The 16,349-nt window shown below is 42.3% G+C and overlaps 1 protein-coding gene across 1 annotated transcript in view; it reads right to left on the minus strand.

The window, feature by feature from the left end:
* TTLL7 (tubulin tyrosine ligase like 7) overlaps positions 1-16,349 on the minus strand; it is a 68,089-nt gene that overhangs the window by 17,582 nt on the left and 34,158 nt on the right. The window contains exons 14-16 of the mRNA XM_081322809.1: positions 14,050-14,236; positions 12,101-12,372; positions 7,105-7,233 (exon numbers count right to left, since the gene is read on the minus strand). Coding sequence (XP_081178935.1) covers positions 7,105-7,233; positions 12,101-12,372; positions 14,050-14,236 — 588 coding nt within the window. The remainder of the gene's footprint in view (positions 1-7,104; positions 7,234-12,100; positions 12,373-14,049; positions 14,237-16,349) is intronic.

A 16,349-nucleotide genomic window follows, 5' to 3' on the forward strand; every position in this document is an offset into this window, starting at 1 on the left:
CCAGGTAAGTATACCTAATTTAAAAACATTACCTTCCTGGATCAGGCCAAGGGCTCACTTAGCTCTGTTCACACAGTGGCCAATCATATGCACTCAAGAAACTCACAAACATATTCAGAAAAGCAATCTTCTTCTTTTACTATTGCCCTTTAGTAATATATAGTATATATTAACAAACATTTAACACATATCTTCTTTGCTTCTCAGCTGAGAGAGAGGGAGGAAGGGAGAGAGGGAGAGAGGGAGAGAGAGAGAGAGAGAGAGAGAGAGAGAGAGAGATGGAGAGAGAGAGAGGGAGAGGGAGAGGGAGAGAGAGAGGGGAGAGACTGTGGCCTAGGGGTTAAAACAACTGCTTATTTATTCGACCCAGGTTCAAATCTCAGAAGGGTATGGCTGACTGATGAGAACAAATAAGTTTGAAATGATCACATCGTTCTCCCTTTATTCTTTGTTAGCAAGGCAAAAAATTACACAAATATGAGCTGCCACTGCTGTGGCTACTGCCTGTAGATGGCTGAAACAGGAAATAAAATTTGTCCCGAGTCTGGGACTAAGCAAGTGTATTCTGAATGCTTAACAAACATTTAACACATATATGTATATGTATATATATATATATATATATATGTATGTATGTATGTATGTATGTATTTACTGTGTATATTTATTTATTTATTTGTTTGTTTGTTTGTTTGTTTGTTTGTTTGTTTGTTTGTTTGTTTGTTTGTTTGTTTTATATACCGCCCTTCTCCCGGAGGACTCAGGGCAGTGTACAGAGCAATAAAGTAAGAATACAATAAAGCAACAGAGTGAGAAAATTGTAAAACCCAAATCCATCAGGCCAGGCCGGCTTGTTGGAATAGATAAGTTTTTAGATCACGCCGGAAGGAGCGAAGGTCGGGGGCCATCCGGATTTCAGCTGGTAAGCGGTTCCAAAGGATTGGCGCACCCACCGAGAATGCTCTCCCCCTGGGGGTCACCAGCCGACATTCTCTGACCGGTGGCACCCTGAGGAGGCCCTCTCTGTGGGAGCGCACAGGACGGAGGGATGTTGACGCTGGCAGTAGGTGCTCCCATAGGTAATCCGGACCCACGCCATGTAGGGCTTTGTATGACATCACTAGCACCTTGAATTTCACCCGGAAGGCAACTGGAAGCCAGTGCAGCTCACGGAGCAGAGGTGTAATATGGGAGTATCGGGAGACCCCCAAAAGCATTCGTGCAGCTGCACTCTGCACCAGCTGAAGCTTCCAAGTGGTTCTCAAGGGCAGACCCATGTAAAGAGCGTTGCAGTAGTCAAGACGAGAGGTCACAAGTGCATGGGTGACTGTACACAAGGCATCCAGGTCCAGATAGGGTCGCAGCTGGCGCACCAGACGAACCTGAGCGAAGGCCCCTCTAGTCACAGCTCCTATATGATCTTCTAAGGAGAGCTGTGAATCTAAGAGGACACCCAGATTGCGAGCCTTATCTACAGGGGGTAATAACTCGCCCCCAATATTAAGAGATGGAATACTCTGAATATCCTGACATGCCGGTATGTACAGCCATTCAGTCTTGTCCGGGTTGAGTTGAAGCCTGTTCCTCCCCATCCATTCCCGGACCGCTTCCAGGCAACGGGACATCACGTCGAGGGCATCACTGATGTGGTTTGGGGTCGAGATGAAAAGCTGGGTGTCATCAGCATACTGATGATAACCCACTCCAAAACCACGAATGATCTCACCCAGCGGTTTCATGTAGATGTTGAACAGGAGAGGCGAGAGGACCGATCCCTGAGGAACTCCACAAACGAGAGACCTTGGGGTCGACCTCTGCCCTCCTGCCAACACCGACTGCGAACGTCCCAGGAGATAGGAGGAGAACCACCGAAGAACTGTGCCTCCCACTCCCAATCCCCTGAGACGCCGCAGCAGGATACCATGGTCGATGGTATCGAAAGCCGCCGAGAGGTCTAATAGGACTAGGACAGAGGAATATCCCCTGTCCCGGGCCCTCCAGAGATCATTCACCAGAGCGACCAATGCTGTCTCCGTGTTGTACCCGGGCCTGAAACCCGATTGGCACGGGTCTAGATAATCCGCTTCATCCAGGACCAGAGGGAGCTGATGCGCCACCACACTCTCAACAACCTTCGCAAGAAAGCGAAGGTTGGAGACCGGACGAAAGTTATTTAACACAGCTGGGTCCAAGGCGGGCTTCTTGAGGAGAGGTCTCACCACCGCCTCCTTCAAGGCGGCGGGGAAATTACCCTCACTCAAAGAAGCAGATATAACCGCCTGGAACCAGCCTCGTGTCCCTTCCCGAGCTGCATAAACCAGCCAGGAAGGGCACGGGTCCAATAAACATGTGGTGGAGCTCAATCTCCTCATAATCCTGTCCACTTCCTTCAGAGTCACAGGATCAAACTCCTCCCAGATAACATCGACAAGACCGCCTGTGTCCTGTTCGTCAGACTCTGCCCAGTTGGAGTCCAGGCCAGTCCGAATCCAAGCGATTTTATCCAACAGATATTGACCAAATTCCTCAGCACGACCCTGCAAGGGCTCCTCCCTCACCTGATTGAGGAGGGAGCGGGTCACCCTAAACAGGGCGGCCGGGCGATTATCTGCGGACGCGATGAGGGCGGAGAAGTAATTAGATCTCGCCACTCTTATCGCTGCGAGATAAGACCTAATAAGGGTTCTTAGTCGCAACCGGTCGGATTCGGATTGGCTGGAGCTCCAACGGCTCTCTAGGCCCCGTCTCCGACGCTTCATCTCCCGGAGCTCCGCAGAGAACCATGGGGCTCGCTGGGATCTGCGCCGGGTCAGGGGCCGCAAGGGTACAACTCGGTCAAGTGCCTCCGTGGCCGCCCTTTCCCAGGCTTCCACTAAGGCATCCGCCGAGTTGTGAGCAGGGGAGGCAGGTGGGGCCCCAACCGCTGCCTGGAACCTGTCAGGATCCATTAAGCACCTGGGGCGGTACCATCTAGTTGGCTCCATACACCCACGGCAGGGGGTGGCAAAACGGAAGACCAGCCGCAGGAGGTGATGATCGGTCCATGACAGGGGCATAACAGTTGGAGAGCCCCCACCAAGATCATCAAACCACCGTCCAGATAAGAAAACCAAGTCAAGGGTGTGGCCTCCCTCATGAGTCGGTCCAAGAATTACTTGCGTCAGGTTCATGGCCATCATGGAAGCCATGAACTCCCGAGCTAACTCAGATGATCCTCCTAGGGATGGTAGATTGAAGTCACCCAAAACTATAAGTTTGGGGAACTCAATCACCAACCCCGAGAGGACATCGAGTAGCTCAGGCAGGGCTGCCGCTGCGCGACTAGGCGAAAGGTACACCAGCAGCAAGCCCAACTGCGCCCCAGGACCACATCTCAAAAAGAGAGACTCACACCCGACTATCTGAGGAACGGTGGTCTCCCGCGGACATAGGGTCTCCCTAATAACTACCGCCACTCCCCCGCCCCAACCAAGTCTTCACTGCCACTCAGCTGGGTGAACCCCAGAAAGAGGCCACCCCCCATCCTCTCACGACGGGTTGCGACTCTGTTCCCGGGGATGGTCCAGAAAACGCACTCTGGGCGAAGCACACCCCATAGAGCTCCCACCTCTATGGGGCTGCAGATGTAAGACCAAGCCACTCTCCCACCGTGGCTTGCACCCAGGCCCATCTGGTCCTATGGGGAAAGGAGGGCAGGCAAGAGAGTTTATATGCAGGCAGAAATATGTGCGGGGCAGGAAGTCTAGCTAGGCCGCAAGATGGGGAGTTCCCGTCTGGTACCGGCTGGCCAGTCCAGTCACCCCCACAGTTCCCTCACCGCACTGTCATTCTGGGCGTCGTTCCCAGCCGCAACTCCATAGGCCCCCAGTCCACTAGTTGGGGCCGTCCAGAGCGCGGCCTCCCAGAGGTACGGGAGTCCCAGGTCTTCAAAGGGGGGGGATGAGGAGTCGGGAAGCGGAGGGCCTCGCCGTCGCAGGAACCACTGCAAGAGCCACTACCGCTGCAGCTACCAAAAAAGAACGCTGTCCGCTGCAACGTCGCTGCCACTGTCGCTGTCACCGAAGACGCCGACGCCGCCACTCGGTCCAAAAATGGGCCAGAGGAACACTGTCAGCGAAACGGGCCAAAGGCCCGAAAAACGCCATCGCTGACCACCGAAGCGGGCCGAGCAAGGCCCGAAGACGCTGCCGCCGCAGGCAGCCCGAAAACGGCCCGAGAGCGGCCCGAAGACATCGCCGCCTCCGCCGCCGTCTCCTCCTCCACCCAGATGATCTGCGGACGTCTCCTCCACCAAAAACAGCTCGAAGAAGACGACGACGCCGCCAAGAGCGGCCCGAGACGGCCCAAAGCAGTGCACACACACACACACACACGAAGCTGGCTGAGGAATTCTGAGAATTGAAGTCCACAAGACTTAAATTTGTCAAGGTTGCACAGCCCTGGTATAGGTAAAGTGTATCTCCCTTCACAGCAGACCTCATCTTACTCATAATAACTTTGATTAGAATCTTTTTGTTGTTTTCATTCTAGTGTCATCCCTGAGGGTGGGTCACAAAAACTATACCTTGCATTTCAAATGGTTTTAAGAGTGTCGCTAAATTGCTATTTTTTTTAAAAAAAATACGGTAATTCTTTTTCTAATGATTTGAGGCATGGAATTTTTTTAACAATATCTTCACACTATGTTGACACTTCATTAACAGAATATTATATATTAATTCATTCATATATAGCAGACATATCAAACTCGCGACGTCACATTACATCGCACAACGTATCGGGACGGTTTTGCCACTGCCTGCAATGGGGTGGGTGCGGCTTCCGGATGACGTGTCCGGCCCGTGGGCCGGCAGTTTGACACCCCTGATATACAGCAATAATGTAGGGGTGAAGTTTCAAATATCTTACCCCAATATTTTGCAATTACATTATTTTCTCTGAAATCTTTTGTCATTTTTTTTAAAATTCCATTTATATCCCGCCCTTCTCCGAAGACTCAGGGCGGCTTACAAGCTTAGCAGTAGCCTTCATTCTATGTATATTTAATTTAATTTAATTTAATAATATTTATATACCGCCCTTCTCCCTGAGGACTCAGGGCGGTTCACAGGGCAAAAGTCAAATATGCCTGCTTATTAGGGCTTTTACACCCCTCCCAAGCGGCATTATTACAAAGTCAGCTTAATTGCCCCCAACAATCTGGGTCCTCATTTTACCTACCTCGGAAGGATGGAAGGCTGAGTCAACCTTGAGCCTGGTGGGATGCGAACCTGCACTAATTGCAGGCAGCTGGTGTTACTTAAGGAGGCATTAGCCCACTGCTCCACCAAGGCTCTTATTTTGAGACTTATGCACCCAATCCTTCGGAGCTCTTTGCAATTCCATTTTGAATTTGCTACCATGAACTTTGAACAGTTTAATATCACCAAAAACCTGGCCATCTCATGGCTCATTTTTAAATGGACTGAAAGATGCCCTTCAAAATATGCTCTTCAAAACGTTTCTCTAAACTGAACATTTCTGTTTAGGAATTAGCAATTCAAAAAGATTCCCATTGCTGCTGAATCTGCTAATACTCAGGTTCCTAAGTGTGCATTTTCTATTTGTTCTGTTTTACAGCTGTCATTTTTGTGTACAAGTATAGGAATGCTAGATTTTGGAAACATGACATGATGTTAAAGCATTTCTTTGCAACATAAACATTCTTTTAAAATGCTGTGCCGTAAGTAGTTCTATTGAGTACTTTTCCTATTGCGCCACTAGATGGCACAAATATGTTATGCTGAAAAACTAGCAATATTGATAATATTTACAAGTGAAAGTAAAAGAAGTTTCATATTCTCCTCCCTCCACCAAGGATAGAAACTTCCAACAACTTAAATTATATTCAGATGCCTATCTGCCCACAGCAAAAAAAAGCAATAGTACAACAATATTCTGATAATAAAACAATCACGATTAGGATCTAATCTTTCCAAAAGTTATTATTAATTGAAAAGCAGTCTCATGTGGTAGCTATGGAAAATACATAATGGATTCTGTGTCATCTTAAAAAACAATAACTTGATTGTGGCGTAAGCCTTTGAACTGCAAATCTTAGCATGTCTTAGCAAAGACATGCAATAATTGAGAAGACTGATCGTTGTAATCCATGTTTTCAGAAAACTTTTTAGTACCTGACTTTCTAGCTTATATTGTAGTTTCCCCAACATGTAAGGTGCTACTCTGAAAAATGTATATACAGCTCAGACAAACAAGCCAGATTACATACTATATATTGACAGTAATTTGCCCCAGAAAAAAATAATCTTTTCCCAAATATTTCATGACTTTAGAAAAACTCAAGTCAGGAAGAAAAGCCATCCATATTCCATCTACACCAGGCATGTCCAATCCGCATGTAGCCATGGGCAGCTAGTATTCCCACAAGATCATAAACTTTTAACATTATGTGATTTATACACCCTTAACTATGTCCTATATATTTATATGCAGCCAAAGACAATTCCTCTTCATTCAATGGAGCACAAGCAAGCCAGACTTTGGATACCCTTGATCCTTACTGTTTACAGATTGGAATACTTGTGCTGGATTGATTTCAGAAGAACAAGCCTCCTAGAAAGATAAAGAAAACTATGCAAACTTGCTGAAAATTGGGATCAAGGAGCTTTTTCTGTCCTTAAACTGCTTCCACTGCAGTTCTTCATTGCAAGAACTACCATTTATCTTGATAAGCGAGTGCCAGAGACTTTTTTTTTTATTCCTACACTTCCCCCTTACACCCACGCACACTTTTTAGTGTGTCAGGTTTTTAGACGGTGTGCCTGCAGGCACAATGTACCCTGTTTACCAATTACATACAAAATCATTTTGGCAGTTGAATGGGATAAAAATGCTGTTATCAAATCAATCAACACCTCCAATTTCTCTGAGGAAGTTTTCTGTGAGCATATTTTGTCTATCACTTTCCCATTCTGGTCATCACTCGGTTATCACTGCAAAACATGGTGTGTAGTACTACTGCTAAGCAGGTTTCAGCAACACCTCCCACCTCACCTGCAACTAAAGTTTGCCTTAGTAACAATGTTCTTTTGCACTACTTACATCTTCAATGATTAGATCTGCTTCTTCGTTTGTTTTCCCTGGATATCGTATCTTCATGTCATTGAAAATGGATAAAGTTTCCTTTGTCAATAATTCTTCCTGTTCCCTTGTTCCCTGCTGCATTTCACCCTGCCAAACCAGAACGAAGAGTATGAGATAGCTGAAAAAATTCTTTCAGTGTCAGTAACCTGCAAAATCATTAAGTGCTTAAATTGTCAGTTCTTTCCATATAAAATTGAATTAACAGCTTGCTCTTTAATATACCATGTTTCCCCGAAAGTAAGCCCTACCCCAAAAATAAGCCCTAGTTTTGTGGGCCTAATATAAGCCCTACCCCCAAAATAAGCCCTAGTTTTGGGGCAAGGCACATACTTAAAAATCAAGCTAGGGTGGGGATAGGGGTGTGGATCTGCCCCACGTGCCCCACACCCACTTGCCTTGCAGCCAGCCCTCTTCTGCGGCGTCTTCTGCAGCCAGGCCTGCATTTCTGTCACAGGCGTTTCCGGAAGGCCACTGCAGCTGAGAACTGAGCTATGGATTCAATCCATAGCTCGGTTCGGCAAGACGTCTGCAGCCGAAGACCGAGCTATGGATTGAATTCATAGCTCGGTATTCAGCTACATAGGCGTTCCAGAAAGGCCTGACTGCAAAATGCAGGCCGGCACGCAGCTGCAGAATAAAGCTGCTCCTTCGGCCCCAGAAGAAGTGGACCTGCTGGGCTGGGCTGTCAGTGCCAGATTTGAGTATACAAGACATCCCCCGAAAATAAGACCTGGGGCCTCTTTTGGAGGCAAAACAAAAAAAAATACAACCCAGTCTTATTTTCGGGGAAACACAGTATCTAGATAATACCTTCCTTGACAACAACACTATTCATACAATGTAAATAAATACAATAGCATACTTTAATTTATGATCTCGTGGAGGTATCGCAGGCATGGAAGCCAGTTTGACCCGCCTACCCATACACGCCGTCCATATATTCTTATGGAGTTTATTTTATAAATGTGGATTACTTAATAAAGAAGGCAACAGCACTCTTATACAGTCAAGAAGAAAATTAATAGGCCAAGAAGCTATATTTATCTTGTTTTTATGGTTCTTTCAAAATAGTCTCCTGGGCTGGTATAGGTAGTCCTTGACTTACAACCATTCATTTAGTGATCGTTTGAAGTTACAACAGCACTAAAAACACGACTTTTGACCATTTTTTACACTTAGAACCATTGCAGCATTCCAGCATTTGGTCACATGATCACACATGATCAAAATTCAGATGCTTGGCAATTGGTCCATATTTATGACGGTTGCAGTGTCTCAGGGTCATGTGATCACTTTTCGCAAACTTCTGACAAGCAAAGTCAACGGGGAAGCCAGATTCAATTACCATGTTACTAACTTAACAACTGCAGTGATTCCCTTAACAACCATGGCAAAAAGGATCGTAAAATGGGGCAAAATTCATTTAACCACTGTCTTACTTAGCAACAGAAAATTTGGACTCAATAGTGGTCGTAAGTCAGGGTTTACCTGTATAAAGTAGGAATGAGCCCCTTTCTTGTGACTATATGCTGCATGCTTCATAAAAAATATTTTTGGTCTCCCAAGGGCTCCTTGGAACAAGGGCAAGACCAAAGATTTGGGTACGAGTGGAGTGAGCAAACTGCAAATAGTTTTAAAGGCTTAAGGCATTTCTTTTGCCCATAATCCTTATTTCCCTAAAGGAAAGAAGACCAGAATTGTTTGATTGTACCACTAAGGGTATTTTGTGATACTCATGAGCATAAAGGATTTTGCCCATGGGCTAGTCTCACATAGCTATTTCTCTCCTTGCTGGCCTTCCTGAATTCATCAGAGGTTTTTAAAGTAAATGGATAGCTTCTTTTCCTGGCAAATTCCTCCCTCTGTGCAAATTTTCTCTAATGTGTTTGGGAACCCTCCAGAGCATGATCTGACAGGTAGAAAGAGGGTAAGAGAAGAAAACGAAGACCTACTGTATCAGCATGATTCCTGCGTGGCATAAGGCTCTATGAATTATGGAATAAAGTGCTATTTAAATATATGGTGTACCTTTATAATTATTAGAACAGAAATAGGTTGAAAGTATTAATGAACCGTACATAATCATGGATTCCATTTTGTAGCAATGGATAATGTAACTGATTTAAAGTGCTAAGAGTTAGCAATGAATAAATGTAAATAATACACTGTCAATTTCTCATAGCTGAATTCAAATCATAGATGCTGTGCTAAATAAATATTTTTTCTACATTTTAAAAACATTTCCATTTATCTGGATGGCTGAATACAAGACCCTATGCTTACTTGTAAAGAAGTAATATAATATGTACAACCTATTTCAGCAAATCACCATTAGGAGCATCTGGGGCAGGTGGCAAACTCACCAATTCTAGTGTGCAAAAATTCAAACAACCACAAGATAGCAGCAGACTTTGAATTATATATATGTGTGTTTGTGTGTGTGTGTGTGTGTCTGTTTGTGTCTGTGTCTGTGTGTGTCTGTGTGTATACCGACATCATCTACATTTTGCAGTCCAAATCTTAAATGTAATCTTAAATGGGGGGAAAGAAATATTGAGGAGCTGAAGAATTTCCCAGAAAAATTAAATTTGGAGGAACAAATTAATTTTTTTAAAATCTCAATAAAGGCTCTTTCAGGATATTTTTTCTCCTATGGTGTTTAAAATGGAAAAGCTCCCCATCACTTGCAGTAGCAAAGAAGTTTGCATGAAACTCCTCCCTAAAGGTTTTCCAGTCAATGATGCTTGTAGAAGCCTTACAGCTTTCTTCACTTAAGAAAGAAGCTATTTAGCTCTTTGCCATGGACCGCCTCACCTGTACAGTAGAAATATGTGGATCATTATAAATTCAATTCAACTGATTCTTCAAGTTAACGGGGCAGCATTCCAGTCCATCATTTTAAATATTTTTAAGATCTATTTTTAAAAATACAATTTTACTTTGCAAGTTTTCTTAACAACTAGAATATTTATATGTAATTTCACATGTTTATAACTTTTAATGTGATTCCCTGGCAATATTCCTGAAATAATACAAATTTTCCAGAAGCAGGTTTTTAGAAATTTTATCTAACTCCAGCTACTTTAAAAAAAATTATTGTTGTTGTTGTGTGAAGAATAAAAAACAGGAATAAACACAATAAGAAAAAAAACACAGTGGCTCACATGGAAGGAATAATCCATAACTAAACCTAACATACCATGTAAATACTAAAAAGATAACTCAAAAATAAGAAGTGATAACTCTGTTTTCATGCTCCAATGGTGAGAATGCATCTAGAATACTGTAACCAATACTGATTGCCACAATACAAGGAGGAGGCTGAGAAATTGAAAGTGCAAAAACAAATGCTGGAATCCCCTGGAATTTAAATCCTATGATGAATAGTTAAAGGATAGTTCAGGATAAATTGAGCCTGAAGAAGAAAAGACTGCGGTAAGATAGGATACCAGTCCTCATATCCTCAAAGGTATCTTATAGAGAAGACAGTATGGATTTATTCTTTATAGCTTCCAAGGACAGGACCAAAGGCAATGGTTTTAAGCTGGTTGAAGCTTTATAGAGGGAGATCCAGTACATTCAATATAAGGAGGAATTTCCTAATTGTTAGAGCATTTAACTAGCAGAATAGCCTGGGGTCCTACTGTCATGGCCATTCCTTCACTGAAGGGTTTCAAACATTTGTCTGGTCTGCGGTATTCTGAAGATTCAGGCCCTCAGAACTATAAGACCACCATGTTTCCTTCCAATATTATGAGTCTAGGAATCTAATAATATTTTCTTTTTCAGGTGCATTTTCCACAAATAGTTTCTATGCCATTTTACAAGTGGACTTTATTTAATACTACCATCAGAGTTCTAGAGAAGTTATTTTAGGCGGATTTCTCATGTTTGTTTCCAAAAAATGAACATCCGATTAAAAAAAAAAAATCTCTGTTTTCTAGGAAAACATATTATTATATAGTAACAAAATAACAAAGAGTTGGAAGGGATCTGGGAAGTCTTCTAGCCCAACCCCATGCTCAAGCAGGAGACCCTATACCAGGGGTGTCAAACTCAATTTCATTGAGGGCCGCATCAGCATTGCAGTTGCCCTCAAGGGGCCGGGTGGGTATGGCCAGGGTGGGCGTGGCCTACTGGGTGGGTGTGGCTAGAGTGCGTATGGCCTACTGGGTGGGCGTGGCCAGCTCTACATCGTCCGCATCAAGGGTGCCTATGAGGGCCTGGGCAGGAGTGGGACAGATCTGAGGGTCTCTGGCAGAAGGAGGGTCTCTGGGCCAGGGCCAAGGAAGTAGGGGCCGTTCCCTCACTGTTTCCAGGATGGCTTAGCAGGCCGCATGAAACCACTTTGCGGGCCGGATCCACCCCCCGGGCCTTGTGTTTGACATGTCTGCCCTATACCATTCCAGAAAAGTGGCTGTCCAATCTCTTCTTAAAAACCTCCAGTGATGGAGTATCACTGGTGGTTATTGCCAAGAATTATCACAATGAACAGTAAGAATTCTTTTTAAAATATACACATGTAAAAGAAAAACTAAAGAAAACTAAGCCAAATAATCCTTACTCATCTGATAAAAATAGGTACACCAATTCCCACCCCCAGGAGTTTCTGCAAAAACTTCCCTCTAGCTTTTATTTTTTTCCCTAATGATTCCAAATCTTCTGATTATCCAAATTATAGTTCCTATAAAACTTTTTCATTTTCCCATTTGAAGCCAAACTTTCATTTAGAACAAGGTGGTTGTGTAGAATACAATGCCTATGCCACTTTTATTTCCCCTGACCACAAGTGCAACTAGTTAAATTTCTCATTGTAACTTTTTTTTAAAAAAAAATGGTTTGGATAGCAAAATGAATGGAAAACATTAATCTTATTGCTCTTCACCTTCCCCCACTCACCCAAATACTTCATTAATATTTGCTATTACAAAATAGGCGTACTTTGCTAACTTACCCCAGATGAATGTACAGAACCTTGGTTGGCAGTGTGGGACATTTTGATAGCAGATGAACCTCTATTTAAAGAGTGTGATCTACTGGCAAGTGATGACCGAGAGAGATGCATTGCTGGTTTGGCTGTGAAAGGGCGTTTGTCAGCTTGTATTTGCATAGTCAAAGCTGAAATGGATCGTGGGCAGCTTACAGAACGCCTGATAGGACTAGTCGAGGAGGTGGAAGACACATAAGATGGGACTTTTTTAAGAGGCTGCTTCCAGTGCATTCTGCCTGGAAATGAATACAAAAAACTCAATTCCTTTCCCAAATAACAATTGCAGAGCAAAAAAAAAAACATAACAACCTCCAAACTTGCATGCATCTGTTCAGGATATATACTGAATTCTTGTTCTTCCTGTGAATGCCCATTTTGTGTGGATTTTTTTTGACTTTTCAACCCAATGTTGCAAGTGGCCTTTAAATATCTTCCCTGTGCTTTATTTTACAATACCCCGGACTTTACCAGGCACGTATGCAAAACTGCTGGGGAAACAACGAAAGAAGTAAGATTAAGAGAATTTACTTTCCTCTATACTCACCTGATTCATTCCCATCTCTTTAGCCTAGCAGAAGTATAAAATGGTTCATTTCTCCCATCCCATCAAGTCTTATGGAAACATAAAATATATCAGATAAATACTGAGTGTCACTCCTGTTAACTTTCGCCCATCCCATTTTTTTTCTTAACAAAAAAATAATAATCTATATCAGATTATACTGAGCAATATTACTGTAGGCCATGCTCTTGCAGCATGTCTCTTTCCCACGGATGCTGCATTATCAATCTACACTCCATCACTATTTGTTCCCACAATTATGGGGATATTACTTGTATTCCCATAAAGAAAATTTGATTCCTAATATATTCTAACAGGACCTAAGACATATAGTATGAAAATAATTCATAAAGTTCAGTGGCTCCAAATGTATCTGGAAGAGTTTAAATTAATGTCTTATTTTCTTTGACGGGATTTTGATTTTGATCTTTTTTTTCAGAACATATTATTCTATTGCAGAGATAGGCAATCAGGCCTCAAAAGGCATATGCCTTCCCTTAATTGCTTCCCTATTTCTGTCACGCTACTTCTGACCATTGCTGCTAAACTTCATTAGTATTGACTCCTAAATTTAATTTCAACACTGTTGTATAAGACATTAAATAGGCTTAAAATATACTATAAACACATACACACAAACAAAATTAAATTCAATAAAGAGAGATCCTTTGTATCACCACCGTGCACACAGAGTACCCACAGGTGCCAACACTTTTGAAAGCTATCAAGAGACCTAATAACAAAACCACAATCTCTTTCAAAATCTTCCCTTAGTTAATTGTGGGTGGTAATGGTGTAATTCAAAATATCTTGAATTATAATCAATGGAGCTTTTCTATTATGCCATGTAGACTACAGACTTCAGTGCCCTCAGAGCTTCATTTAGATTCTCTCTTCCTGCGCTTTGCTCATTATCAAATATTATTACTCCACCAAATTTGTTAGTCCAATTGCCTGATTTATTTGTTCAATTCAGACTAAGGATGCTGAACTAACTCATAGCAATCCCAGCCAATATAGCCAATTGTGTTGGATTGTAGTTATGGTCTCCTTGCTGTTAAATTATGAGGACTATGGGAGAAAAACCATCAACAGGCATATGGGGGAGGACTGGGTTTTTTTAAATAAATAAATGTGCTTTAATTCTTATAATACATTTTTTCTGCCTCCCCATAACAAGAAAACATGTATTATATCATTTCTGAAGTATTTCAAGATATCACTTATGTTTGCACATTTAGAAAACATTCTTAATCGAGGAGTCTTACAAAATTAAATGACCAGGGAATCTCCTTTTTTTAAAAAAAGTATTTTAATGTAAAAATTAATCAATTCCCCTCCTATAACTTACTGGATTGCTCTATTAATTTTCTATCTTCAAGATCAAAGGAGACATTTTTCTCTTTCTTTCTATTTTCATCTTCTTTCTCAGCTTCCTCTTCCCATTCAGATATGTCACTGCTGCTTTCAGGGCTACTGCCACTGCTGTCCTTGTTCTTTTTCATGAATTGTGCACTTTCTGGCATCGAATACAGAGGCTGCAAGAGAAAAGAGGAAGAGACTAACAAGCTTCTGCTCAGCCTTCATTTTTATCAATTCAACCTGATTTGGAATCTGCGAGGAATTTTAATGCAAAATATAAGAGCTTAGATCTGTTCAGCTGACTGCAATACGGTTTGCATACTAGAGTCAAATATGGTGTGTGTGTGTGTGTGAGAGAGAGAGAGAGGGGGGGGGAGAGAGAGAGAGAGAATTATTATGTGTCAATCTGAGCTAACTTTTTATAACATTCCAAGACACACTACTTTGGTAAGTAAAAGAGAGTTACAATCTTTTGCATCCACAGTTTGGAACCTCAAAAGGCATATTAAAACCAACTCCTAGAATAAAAGTGAATTCTGAGACTTGAAATTCAAAGTATCTGAAGGAACACTTTGGAGAAGCCTGATCATAAAGCAGCACCATTAAACCTAATTTAGACACCTTGAAATTCCCAAGATCTGTGTGCAAGATGGTCAGATGCAAAACAGAAAAAGGATCCTAGGCCTTTAAGAGTCCAGGAGAAGGGATTTCAGGAAACAAACGCTATGCTCTCTGAAATTCCCTGTGGTGTACAACTCTTAAGAAAGTGCTTGAAATTTCTCTCAAGGAAAACAGCACTGCTCAATATTCTTATTTTAAAAACCTACCCATCTTGAGCATTTTGGAGACAACTAATTAAAGGAGCACACATGTATATGTATTTGTATATATAAATGATTCAGGGTGTTTTCTCAAACACAGGGAAGCCAACTTTCAATATTCCTTATGCTAATGTATTGGAATTTTTCAAGATACTCAGTAAAAAAGCTAATATTTTAATTTAAAACTATACAGGGTTTCTGAACGTTGAGAACTTCTCAACTTTCAAAGTGAATCTTCTGACAGACTTCCTATCAGAGATCACCCACAACATATTTGTCATTACAAAATTCCCTCCTACTTTCCAATACATTCCTAGTTCATCAGTAACACAAGGAGACATCAGATAGATCACACTGGAATCTCATGACTCATTGCTATGTTAGATGGCAACAATGCTAATAGAAAATAAATGCCATCATAAAATAATTTCCATGCCACGGGCCATTCACTAAAGAAAATAGCTATAAATTAGTGTCAGAGGAGAAGGGTCATTAAAATATACCAGGCTATTTTATACCTAGACAAAGCTATCAGTACTGTCTACTTTGACTAACGCAGCAAAGGAATATGGAGAAAATTGTTATTATACTCTGGGGATTTACTTAATAATTGGAAAAACTACAAATTCAACATACAAAGACTGTATTCTCTCACAAAACAAAAAAGAAATTCACTTCGTTGGATCCCCTATCAATGCAGATTTGCACATTTATTTGTGGAATTAGCACAGCCAAATGTTAAAATCATAGACACAGATTTTCATATTAGATCAAGCTTTCCCATCTTTGCTTATATCAAAAAAGCTAACTACGGTATATATTTAAGCAACAAGCAATTTTACCTGGAAATAAAGCAATTATATGACTCCTCCCAATACAAGAAATTAATTGGAGGGGGGGGAAGTTATCTAAGATTTGATATTTTATACATAAAGGTAAAGGTAAAGGTTCCCCCACACACATGTGCTAGTCGTTTCCGACTCTAGGGGCCGGTGCTCATCTCCGTTTCAAAGCCGAAGAGCCAGCGCTTGTCCGAGGACGTCTCCGTGGTCATGTGGCCGGCATGACTAGACGCCAAAGGCACACAGAACGCTGTTACCTTCCCACCATAGTGGTCCCTATTTTTCTACTTGCATTTTTACGTGCTTTCGAACTGCTAGGTTGGCAGAAGCTGGGATGAGTAACAGGCGCTCACTCTGTTACGTGGCACTCGGGATTCGACCCGCCAAACTGCTGACCTTCTGATCGACAAGCTCAGCGTCCTAACCCACTGAGCCACCACGTCCCTTATTTTATACATACATACATACATACATACATACATACATACATACATACAATAAAACCCTAATATAAAATGCCACAACTGTTTGCCTTTGATCTGGCAGCTACTTCAATCCCAGTTGATTATTCCAACTTTTTCTACCATATTTATCAACAGAGATAAGCACTAGACCCAGTGCTTACA

The sequence above is a fragment of the Vipera berus genome, assembly GCF_964194415.1.
Source record: "Vipera berus genome assembly, chromosome: 3".
NCBI lineage: Eukaryota > Metazoa > Chordata > Lepidosauria > Squamata > Viperidae > Vipera > Vipera berus.